Source organism: Uloborus diversus, chromosome 10 (assembly GCF_026930045.1).
Source record: "Uloborus diversus isolate 005 chromosome 10, Udiv.v.3.1, whole genome shotgun sequence".
NCBI lineage: Eukaryota > Metazoa > Arthropoda > Arachnida > Araneae > Uloboridae > Uloborus > Uloborus diversus.
The window spans coordinates 57,571,565-57,584,570 of NC_072740.1; the positions used below are offsets into that span (position 1 = coordinate 57,571,565).

The 13,006-nt window shown below is 35.6% G+C and overlaps 1 protein-coding gene across 1 annotated transcript in view; it reads left to right on the top strand.

Annotated features, from left to right (window-relative positions):
- The first annotated feature begins 6,366 nt into the window (after positions 1-6,366).
- LOC129231011 (allene oxide synthase-lipoxygenase protein-like) overlaps positions 6,367-13,006 on the top strand; it is a 31,061-nt gene continuing 24,421 nt past the window's right edge. The window contains exons 1-2 of the mRNA XM_054865256.1: positions 6,367-6,466; positions 10,469-10,586. Of these exons, the coding sequence (XP_054721231.1) occupies positions 6,367-6,466; positions 10,469-10,586 (218 nt within the window). The remainder of the gene's footprint in view (positions 6,467-10,468; positions 10,587-13,006) is intronic.

A 13,006-nucleotide genomic window follows, 5' to 3' on the forward strand; every position in this document is an offset into this window, starting at 1 on the left:
AAGTATTGTGTAAGCATTTGTTGGTCAATTTGTACCCCCTCCCCTCCCCGACTTGTGAGAAAAAATAATCATACGCTATAGTTCAGTTGCACACTTAGGGTAAAAGACCCTCCGGTGGGAAATTTCGTGAGGAAATTGTGAGACCAATTCTAATGCATTCCTTATGGCCTATATAATTATGCCTCACGGGTGTTTTGCTTGAATTTGTGTCAGACGACCTGTGTGACGTCATTAATCCAAGATGCGGCTGCACTAGATATTGATGAAAATTTTCGGTTTGACTCATTTTTAAGGCATATTATGAAAGGTTTTAACTTTTATTATGTATTTAATATTTTAATACTATTATATTTTAAAATTTAAAAAAAAATTATCTGTATAAAATAAATTATTTATTTTGTTATTTTTAATTTTCGATACAGATTTTATGAACTTTTTTCAGTAAACAATAGCAGTTAAAATATTTTGGAAGCTTGTACGATAAAAATCAAATTTATTATTCCTAAAAACCTGTAAAATTTTTTGAATGCACGTGTTTTTGGGGTTATAAGAAGCAATTTTTTTTTTATGTAGAAAAAATTTACACTTCCGTTACTTAATAGCGGAAGCAATGACAATTTTATTATATACATATTTTTGTGCTCTAAGTAATGAATTAATTATTTAAACTCTGATTTTAATTCAAAAATATAGATTTATAAAGTAAACAAACAGGTCTTACTTAAAGTGTCATCAATATCGCTTTGTTGGCTGTGCTTTTCACATAAGTCCTCATCACCTCCACACATGCAAAGTTCAGTGCATGCAATGTTTTAAGATTTGCATTTGCATGCAACTATGCATTTGCCCTTTATGCAAATGCATTGTTTCATGCAAATGCAATTTGGGTTTACTTGTCTTTGCTACCATCGAACTAATTTCAAGATGGATTCAGGTGCACAAGGAAGTACACATAACTGAAGCATAGAAGTTGTCTTTCTTTTCCCATCCGAAGTCAAACGGTGATAAGAATTTGGGTGCTGATGGTCAGCAAGACGCCACTCTAATACCTGATAATGCGCTCTTAAAATATATGAGGACAAAGATGTTCCTGTAGGGGGCAAAGTTTCATTTTGAGCCCACTGCTTGGAAAACATGAACCAACGAAGTTCTCCAATACCTGAAATCTTGGTCAGCGGCATATACAAGGAGTAAATAAATCCCTTCAATAGCAACTTTATCATTGCATTAAATTCTTCGGTTGACCCCAGATGACTCAGAGCATCAAGAGTTTTTGTTTGCCGTCTTATAAATTTTCAAAAGATGGTTTCCCTTCTCAGAAAGTGAACCTGTTGTATCACATCCTGATAGAGCATGGAGTCCTAATATTCCTTGAGTTTTTTTCTGGTCCTATGCTGTCATAATGCCTTTAATATCTCTCTTTGCGTTTTTTTATCTTTTAATACTTCCCCATATGCTGAACGTTTGGGCTTACTTATCTTTGCAATTTCATAGGACGTTATTTCAGTCAGAGACTGAGGTAATGTCGAAAGGGAACGGGATGCTGAAGGTATGGTAAGAGAAAGTGGAATTTGTCTATCCGAGTCTTTTTTTTTTTTTGGATAAAGTACCATTACAATGCCATGCAAAGTACCCTTCCCATAAGATGTGTCTTCAAGGAAATCAATGTTATCTGCAGCACAAAATAAAAATCTTGCCTTTTTCAAATCAGGAGGAATATACATCCCGTCACTATCATCCATGCGCCTTATTAACCCATTTGCCTATCTATGTTTCCAAACGTAGAACTTTGGCATAATCAATCGAAACACTTAGTTTATGTAAAGTATCAATTATATATTTGCTTCGGGTAACAGAGTACATAGTAAGGCCAACATCTACTTGCAAAGGCATATCTCGGGCGTGTCGTATGAACAGTTTCTTTCGATGCTTGGTGCGGAGACACACTGCAAAAAATAATTGTTGTTTTTACAGTAATATACTGTTTTTTCTTACAGTTTAATACTGCTCAGCTAAATAACAGAGAAAAACTGTAAAAATATTTTAGATTGCGCAAAACGATGCGCAAAAGGTTGTTTCTTTCATACGGGAACAGAAACTAATGAATTCAAGATATTGGCAGCCATGTTTTTTGATGATTCGGGTGTGCTGAGGCAGGACTGCTGAGACTGTAATCCATGTTAAAGGTAAGTGCTGGTTATATTATATTCATTCCCTTTTCCTCAAAATATAGTTTCCTTTATCATCGAGAATGTATGTAAAATAACAGTTTATTTTGAAATCGCAATTCGTATCCTAATATTCGTTGATGCTGACTTTGCAATTTCTTATAGTTGCTAAGTTGTAGCGATTGCTTTCTAGCAAAAATCCGAGTAGTTGTTGTGATTTCTGAATATTTTATTGCATATGTGATAGTTTTTTAAACATTTTCTGAAACTCAAATTTTATTTAAAAATAAATCAATTCCTTTCTTGATCGTATTTAAAGTTATTAGAACATTAAACTTTGTGTACGATTATATTTTGTGTTATATACTATGTCAGTACTTAAAATTTAAATTTTTATTTTCTCTAGTGAATTTTTAACATATCGCGATTGACTTCTTCTTCTGTTTTTTTTTTTTTTCTTTCTTATGTTCAGTTTTAAATTCTTTAACATTTTGCATTTAACCATTTTATTGAAAAACTTAACGTTATATGCATCAGTAGCTTTTATACATAATTCGATGAATAAAATGAAAATAAATAAAATAACAACGTGACAGAGAGACATGCAAACAGTATACAATTTCCTGATTTTTTTGTTGAAGAATTTGACACTGTGGAAATACAATACTCTGATGTTCTGAACGACTCAAAATTCTCTGAAATCTGGAGCCAGCTTTCATACTTAATGGTCGAAAGGTAAAATAATAATAATTGAAAAAATCATCAATAAAGAACTCAAAAAAAAAAAATAAAAAAAAAACCTCAAAAAATAAGCATCTTAAAATACAAACACGAAAACCCTTGTGTTTTAAAAGTTTTATATTTGCGTCAGCAGGAAATTAAAGTTTTACTTCAGGAAAATTGCACTAGTACCATTGAAACTTGGGAACGTAAAAATAATTTTAGAAACTATATTCAAAGGCACTCGATTGGAGGTCACGGGAAGTCTCTATGACCTCCCCAAAAATGCCATACTGGGAAAATTTTGTCTGGCTATGCGGCAAATTTGGGGACATAATTGTAATGTTGCAATTTTTAAATTCTCGAATGTGCAAATTTCATTAGATATTGTACTTAATTGTGGCGTACTTAATGTGTGCATTTACCAGTATTTTATCAATCGGCAAATATTTAAGTTCCATTTGGGTAAATTGAGATTATACGCCTTCCCAACATATTTAAGTTCAGGCCGTGCCTGGCTATATTTTAAAATTTTCAGCTTTTCATTTCTGATCTGGCAGTGTTTCGTTCTCGTCAAAATTACAGCTTTTAATTTAAAGTAGAATATTTACATTATTATGCATTGTTTGTCATATTTTATTCGCTTTGAAGGGCATGCTCATTTAGAAAAGTAGATGCTCGAGAACTACAGTAGAATTTGAAACTCTTACAACATTAAAACTCATCAGTTTCCTTACATTTTAACTTTTAGAACACTTTGAGTCTTAAATTTTGGCATCAACATGTTCAGGATGAAGACAAAAAGTATATTATAAATAATGAAAAGTGTGATTCTGTACTTCACTGTCTTTCACTGCTTATCAAAAGTAAAATATGTCAGATTGTTTATCCGTGTAAAATGAAAAAATCGAAGAATTTCGTTTAAACCTGTAACGGAGATTCAAGCCAACACCCGGTAAGATCTTTTGCATTTGAATACGATGGGTTCCTTAGCAGTTGAGTTCTTTAAAGTGGGGGGGGGGCGATTATTTTCACAATAATAGACGATTTTTCAAGAAACTCTCCAGTTTATTTCTTTAAGAAGAAAAGTGAGGTTTAAGAGCATTTTGGTCAGGTTTCAAAAGATAAGAGAGATTTGTGGCAAAGCTCCGATAACGGAAAGGAATTTCTGAACTCCCGGTTTGAAATTTACCTAGCGACCAAAGCATAAGAATCGAAAAAACCAACAAATCCTCTAATTAACAAAGTAGCGTCATAGAACACTATAAGTCAACATTAATTGAGAGCGGCTTTAAAAGGAAAAACCAAACCCCTTTTTTGAGCTTTTTGGGGGGAAGAAAGCCATCTATTAAACAAAACCTATTTTGAGCTATTTGGGGTAAGAAAGCCATCTATTAAACACTCCCGGGGTTTTTTTTTTTGGATGCATTTCGTATATTGGACTTCCAAAACAGAAAATAAACAAATTGGATATGAGAACTCAACAAGGAGTCATGGTAAGATATGCGTTTCATACGAAAGGATACAGAATTTGGGATCTCAAAAATCGCGAAGTGACAGAAACGCTGAATGTTAAATTCGATGAAAATAAATTCTGGACGACCCCCCCCCCCCCCCCAGGAACGAGAAACAGAGTACACAGTTTTATTTCACTACTGAGTAAATCTGAAGTAGAAGAAGAATATACTGAAAATTATAAAATAGCGTGTTGAGAATTAAATGGGTTAAAGCAAGTCCAAGGCAAAATAAAGAATACAGGGATAAGTATTATTCTATTGACACGACGGTTCTAAAGTCCCGAATCGTGAAGCCGAGGTTTATTGTTCTGAAAATAACATTGAATATGACACAAAATATTTTAATTTCACCTTGTGATGATAATTCAAGAAAAGTATAGGATTTTTATGAAGATAGCGGGGATAATTCAAGTATGCTAGAAGCTAACATTTCCGAGATTTAAAATTGGCAAAACGGAATGGCTCAAGAAATTCAGGTGATATGAGAAAGAAACGTTTACGTATTGGTTCCACTGAATGAAAGTTTTAGAAGAAAAAAGGGTTACAGATGTTTTTTTTTTAATTTAAAAACAAATGAGCAGAATGAAATAATGCGCTTCAAGACCAGACTGGTAATTTAAATACCCACCAGGTGGGGGGGGGGGGGGGTACTTTTCGAAAGTGTTCTCTCCAGTAATTTCCTTTCCTTTGATTAAGGCTTTCTTTTCAGATTGTTGTGTATAAGCTACATTGAGTCCATTTCCTGTAGATGTTTGCAATGAGTATCTATATGCGGATGTAAAAGAGGAGATTTGTGAAACAAGCTGAAAGGTTTCTCCGTCCCTGAAATCTAAATTTTGTCTGTAAATTGAATAAATCATTGTCATTCTGATACAGATTACGCCTCGAATCACGACGACCGGATTTCAATGGGGGGGGGGGAGGGGGCTTGTAGTGTTTTTGGATAGGGTACGAATAATATGGTGGTACATTCAAACAAAAATGCGTACAACTGTCAACGATGAAAGCGGAGTATATTTCAATTAGTGAATAATCTAAGGATGTGATTTAAAGGAATTTTAAATCAATTGGCTACGAAAAGAGTTCAGAATTTTAGATTGTCACAGTACAGAGTACTATTAATCTAGTTGCAATCGATTTTTCTAGTTCTGCAATAGAAAATTGCAGAACTAAGCAGTTTGATGTGGGGTACTATTTCCTAAGGAATTTGATTGATAAAAATGAATTTGGAATACAATTTGATGAAACTAAAAATAATGTAGCTGATTGTTTTACAAAACCTTTCTCTAGGGAAAATTTACATAAAGCTTGAATTGCAATGACATATTTTTCTAGGGTTTTTTTTTTTTTTTCTTTTTTGAAATGTTTCAATTATTCCATTATGTTTAAGTTATAATTTGTGCACACAAACGGATGGCCTGTACTATATTTCTATTTTTTTATTCAAGTCTTAAAGTATTTCATTCCAGCCGCCTGAATTTCCTTCATCTAAATTTATTCACTAATGCAATATTATTTCTATGAGTTTAGTGGTATGCAAATGTAAAGAACTACGTAACTTGTGACCAGAATTGAATGGGTGGTCTCATTTTATCAAGATGGCAATTCGTGGTTGTGTTCCGCTTGGAATTTCAAAGAAGCCTCTAGTCTGAACGATGTTGCGACAATTCACTTAGTGACATGAATGACGGTAATGGAAGTTTATAAGTACCTTTTAGATTTATATTTACTACTAAAACGGAATTATTAGCGCAGCAAAGCAGTCGGTCCCTCGTGGTAAAGTTAAAAAAGTACACTCCATTCTTCTCCCACAACTCCGACACATTGAAACCACTCTTAAAAAGGAGAGAAGCACTGTCAAATCTCATTTCATCCAATACCGGTAACACATCTGACAAGACCGAACTGAACAGAGTGAATGCAGAAATCAAACGCAAGTACGCCCTTCTAAAGAGGCAGAGATGGAGGAATTTTGCACTTCTCTCGACTCTAGAACACCCGAGTCCAAACTGTGGAAACTAGTAAAAAGTATTGATAAAAGTCAGCCTCAATCTGAGAGCTGTAACACTATTCTAGCACGGACGGGAGTGTCCCTAGTGGTCACAAAGAAGCAGCGGACATCTTAGGCCTGCATTACAGTAATATCAGTAAACTGTCATTCACTAACCCAGACAAGACTATTGCACGTAGGGCAAGAATCCTTGCTAACAGACACCGAAACAAGAAAGCAAGTGACCCCTTATTCAGCGCTCACTTCTCTCTGCAAGAATTGGAGTTCGCTATTGGAAACTTGAAACTGTCCAAGTCTCCTGGCCCTGACGGCATCTACGGACACATGATCCTACATCTCGGTGAGAAGGCAAAGAAGAGATTGCTAGAAATCATTAACATCTCCTGGAGCAAGGGGTCGGCTACCAAGAAATTGGAAAAAAAGCTACCATTGTTCCAATTAGGAAACCTGCTAAAAGCGCAAACTCACCAGGACAGCTACAGACCCATTGCCTTAACAAGCATTCCATGCAAGATTATGGAAAAAAATGATCCTCTCCAGACTTTCTTACCATCTGACTTCCAAAAACCTATTACCTAAAGAACAATTTGCGTTTAGGAGAGGACATAGTACCACAGATCAAGTTCTTTACTTTTGTCAAAATATCAGAGATTTCCAAAACATCAAACCAACAAATCACACCATTGCGGTTTTTCTGGATCTTTCCAAGGCGTTTGATAGGGTGTGGTGGAACCTACTCATCCTGAAACTGCATGACAAATTTGGAATCAAAGGCAGTGCCCTTGCCTGGATTGCTGACTTTCTAAGAGCCAGAATTTTTCGTGTTAAGTGTCAAGACACCCTATCTAACTGGTTCAAAACGTATCAGGGGGTCCCCTCAGGGATCCGTCCTTAGCCCAACTCTGTTTTCATTGTTTATGGCTGGATTCGAAAGTATCATCGCTCCGGAGTGTGATGTCGGAATATTTGCTGACGACATTGTGCTGTGGTGCTCTGGCCCTGATGTGAAAAATATTGAATCGACCTTAAACGCTACGTTAACGGATGTGTGGAAATTTGCAAACAACCACAAACTGAATTTTAACGTCACTAAATCATATGGTTGGACTTTTTACCACCAATAAACACCTGTACTCGTACCACCCCCAAGTCCTCTTTCAAGATCAGCCTCTTTCATATGTTAAACATCCAAAGTACTTGGGCTTTGTTTTAGATCAGGAGATTACGAGCAACGGACACATCTCAAATCTGGTGATCAAGAGCCGTAAGAGACTGAATATCCTTAAGTACATCTCGGGCAGAGACTGGGGTGCTGACGCCAAAACACTCAGATCAACATACATTGCACTAATCAGGCCTATCCTTGAGTATGGATTCCCGGTATACTTCTGCGCCCTCGACATCTAACCTTCTCCAGTTGGAGAGAGTGCAATTGAGTGCGGCTCGTATCATAACAGGCCTAAGAAACAGTTGCCCAAATGATATAGTACTTTATGAGGCTAATCTCCCTCCCCTTGGGCCTCGTTAGAAACTCGAAACTGGTGAAATACTTCAACAAACTAAAAAGCTATGAAAATCAGAACCGTACATCTAAATATCTGTCCAGCTGGAGTAGCAACCAGAGACTCAAAAGGAATAGCCCACTTGGTCTGGCCGACAAACTGGATATTATATCCCATTCAGTGGAGTACTCATCTCTAACACCCTGTGTTAGTCCGACTGAGGGACTCCTTGGAGTTCACTTCCACTCTGAACTACCGTCTCAAACCAACAAAAACTCTGATGTCCCTGAATATCTACGACAACTGGCTCTGGAGGTCATAAATAGTATCCCGAGTTACGCTACTCTTATTTATACAGATGGGAGTAAAGACGAGTCAAATCATACTGGGAGTGGTATATATATTGAGAATCCTTCTGTACGTCTCTCTCGACGCAACCCAGACCACTGCTCGGTCTTTAAGAGCGAATTAATAGCTATTAAGGAGGGTTTAAATCAAATTCTCCACTCCACAGACTGTAGTGACATCTGGATTCTTACAGACAGCCGTAGCTCAATTCAACATCTACAGGACTGGAACCAAGTAAATGACCTAGTAAGCATTCAAATCATCAATATGCTTAAAACTATTTCAAAGCGAAGAGACGTCCACCTTCAGTGGATCCCCTCCCACGTCAACATTCCGGGAAATGAAACCGCGGATGCTTTGGCAAAAAGAGGCTGCTCTGAGATGGCCACGACTGATTACGACCTAACCTTTGAAGAAATTTTCTCTGCGGCGAAAAATAGAGACCGGCATGTCTGGCTAGCTCCTCCAGCTCATTCTTGGTACAGTAGACCAAAACCAGGAGGTGCATTACGTTTCAAGGCCGACAGACAGGACCAAACGGCCATCTCAAGACTCTTCAGTGGGCACCTGAAATGCATGTCATTTGAATCCGGCCGTAAAGTCTTCCCAACGTGTCCCAAGTGCCATCTGCTGCCGGCCTCCCCGCAACACCTACTGGATTGCTTGGGGCTCACTCTTGAGGATGTCCGCGACAACCCACTCCTGGTGCTCGACTTTGCGAGGGTGCATGGAATTATGGATTTGATCTAGCTGTCGCTAGATCCTGAAGGATTGGACACAACAACACAACAACACAATGTTTTGTGATTAAACGTTGTTATTTCTAATTTGACTTTTCAAGCACAAAAATATTTATTCAACCTTGTTTAGTAGTGATTATTAACTTTTATTTGTAGTGGTATAAAGTTCCCAATTTTTAAAATGATCATATTTTCAAAAAATCACATTTCTAAATCATTTTTCATATTCGTGAACAACTGATAAACTTATTAAAAGAGGCGACTAAAATTGATTTGCATTTCCCTTGCTTCTAATAATAAATATATAAATTTAAAAAAAACTATTTCACTGCTCCATTTTACGATCTTTGGCTCTCCTAGGTTCTTAATAACTTAAGGATTGCAAACCTAACGATTGAACTTTGTAGGGCTATTTTTTTATGTATCCACTGTTTTTTCTAAGTACATGTGATTTTCCACCCCGTTTTTTTCTTTTTTTGTTATTTCTTTTGCTGTCTCTTATCTGTCCGTTTTGGAACAGATTTTGAATGCACTGTACTAATAGATTTTATTACGAAAATTTTCCTTAGCGAAGTCTATAGATTTTATGATGACGTATTTAAGCAATAAGTTTAAAATAGAATGTAGAAACATATTTTTAAGTTCTTCAAAGCAGCGTTTTTGAGCTTTGTGAAAAATAGTAAAAATAATTTTTGGCCACAGGATTGTAAATATTTAAAGTTCAATTGTAATTGTAGTTCTATGCGATGGGTCCATTTTTTTTTAAAAAAATTTTTATGCTATGATGTAATTTACACGCATCTGTGTGTCAGTTTTATGTCACGTAACTTTTTTCTAAGACTACAGTTTTAACTCAAAAGCTAGGAAACAAACTGAGCTTCATTCAGCCTTTACTCAAAACTTTAGGAGATAAACATAACAAGACTTGCATTGTCATTATATACACCCAAGCAAAATATCCTTACAACACCGAAGTTTGAAGTTGCAACTACAGTATAACCTCGATTTAACGATATCCGATTTAACGATTTCCTCAATTTAATGATACACTTCACTGGTCCGGATTTAACTGCACTAAATGTATATGATCCTCAATTTAGCGATATCCTTGATTTAACGATAACTGTTTCCAGTCCCTTGACAATCGTTAAATCGGGGTATACTGTATCATTCAAAATTTGCTATTTCAATACGCTTCTCCTGACACATTCTGTGAGTATTTGTAATTTAAAGCAAAACGATCATATATCTCTACGATTCCCATAGTAGAGCACATTTATTGTAGCTAAGCAAAAAGAACATTGGAAGATGTCGCAAGGTTGGTGGATACCTTGTTGACATCGCCAAAATATTGTATGCCACCAGTGATTATCACAATCCTAAATGTATTTTACTGTTCGCAACATTCACAAAATGATTTGAATAATTCTAACTTTAAAATCCGTGTGTTTCTATATTTTAGGTTTTACTCATCTTTTGATGGAAGGAGTTGTCATCTGTACACATAGGAACCTATCACAATCTCATCCTCTATTTAAGCTACTAGCTCCTCATTTCCTTTTCCTCCTAGCCATCAACAGGTAAAAAAAATGCAAAAATCATTTTATTTAATTCTTCCCGAAAGGAAGATTAATACCAAGTTTCAGCACCATTTTTTTAAATTTACTGCTTGATAACTTACGTAAGCTACTGAATAAGAATGTGCTATAAACTATTACATATATGTTCACTCTTTCAACAACGAAGACGACGCAGCCCGCTCGACAAGCAGGGGCGAACTCTCCGTTGTATCCGCCAAAGGTGACGTACTTGGTGCATGAGGAGAGCAACCGCCGAAAGCAGCGAAGTATCGCATCGGCGGCAAAACCAAGGATGTTAGTTGTTGCGGCGAGAAGGGATGGAGTCTAGTTATTGTTATTAACCATTTATGACATAAAAATAAGTAATATAGCTTATAGATATATCCAGTGAGAATAGAGATGACGGTGTTAAGACATAGTTAGCAATAGCGTCAAAAGTTATGAAATAAACTGAATAATCGTATTAATTCACCGAGTTTTTAAACGTAATTTAGCATTAAGGAGGGATTCAAAAATATATGTATGTACATAGTACAGTAATGTATCACCTGAATAATGAACATAAATGAACTTGAAATAACTATTTCATAGAGAAAAAAATCTGGTGTGGACAACACATTACTTTCTTGCACATCTAATAAATAACGCATAGTATTTCAAATAACTAAAAAGAGATTTTCTTTGAAATCTGACAGTTTAAATATTTCTCTATTGCATTAGTTATTTTACTAAGTGCAATAAAGTTATAGAAACGTATTGGGTAGTATTTTGCCGAGGGAAGTGAAACGCAGTGTCTGCATATTTTTCATTTTTAATTTTTTTCTGCATTTTTCCCACCCATTGTACATTACCTTTACTGTACAAGCTTACTTATTTGGTTTCCACGGAAAATAAAGCACGGTAAAGACATCAAATTCCAACATTTCCCTACTGTTAATATGGAATCCAAACCTCGTTTCTCCCGCTATCTCGAAACCTCATTTTTGCAGATACTGCGCTTTACATTCCCTCGGCAATACTAAAGTCGTATACAGGTCCTACGCATAAACTTTTAAACTTCTACGACTAACTGCTTTAGAATTACGCAAGAGAAAAGCAAAAATAAGTACATATCAAAACCCGGAAAAACAGCCGAATTCGAAAAAAAAAAAAAAAACACGAGCTGATGTGTGCATCACATGACTTCCTTTTACTACAATTTAATGTCATTTTCTCATTATTGGCAGTTTTAATATGATTCAATAGTTTACTCTCTAAATATCACCAACAATGGCCAAATTAAAACCAGATTTAAAACAAAAAAAAAAATTGTTTAGCCAAGTTTTGTCGCCAAGTTGGTGACAAAACTTGGCGACCAAAAGACTGGCGATACATCGCCAAGTGTCCGCCAAATTATAACACCACTTGAGTTTACATCGAAATTAACAATGATTTTCCCCAAAAAAGGTGCAAAAAACCCCTTTTGGAGTATACGAATGCAACCAAAAAAGAAGGTGCACAACTAGACCCCACTAGGAGTCTACGTACTAAATTTCAGCTTTCTAGAACATTCCGTTCTTGAGTTATGCGACGCACATACGCACATACATACGTACATACAGACGTCACGAGAAAACTCGTTGTAATTAACTCGGGGATCGTCAAAATGGATATTTCGGGTGTCTCTACGTTCCTAGGCACATATCCACGTGTGGTCGGGTTGAAAAAAAAAAAAACTCAACATTCATTTGGGGGTGAGCAAAATGGAAATTAAGGCCGATTTTTGTGTGAAATTTTTTTCGCGAATACAATACTTCCTTTTATGTAAAAGGAAGTAAAATCACGCTCACCACCAGACGTTAAAGAAGACCTGCATATGAAGTTTCAACCTTCTTCAGCTAAACGTTTTGAATTGTACGAGATACGTACAAATACATATGGGTGATTCTAGAAAAGCCTGACGTTATCATATCACAAATTCTTCAAAAATAAAAATTCTTTAAAATCTTTAGAAATTCACTTATTCTTTGTTAGGAACTTAAAAAGAGAAAAATATAGAAAATGCACTTTAACTATGCTACATCCCCCTAAAGAGGGGTCGAATTTTCACGCACCACGAGAGTGGCCAGAAGCACCGAAAGAGTGACAAAATGTAATGAGGAAATAATTGTAGCCAAAATCAAAAAGTACGTTTATTAAGAGACCAGAATCTGTTTTTAACTGAGAAAACTGCACTGACTTTAAGCGGTATGTTAATTAAAATTGACTGAAAAAAGATGTTCAAAGACACATTTATGCTTCAAAGAAATAGAAAATAATTTATAAAGGTTGAAAATTTATTATTATATTTAAAATTCATCCGTTCATTTTAATTGTTTTTTTATTTTTCAAAAATATATATGCTATGTATCACTATTAAAAATTTTGTTTTATTCACATAC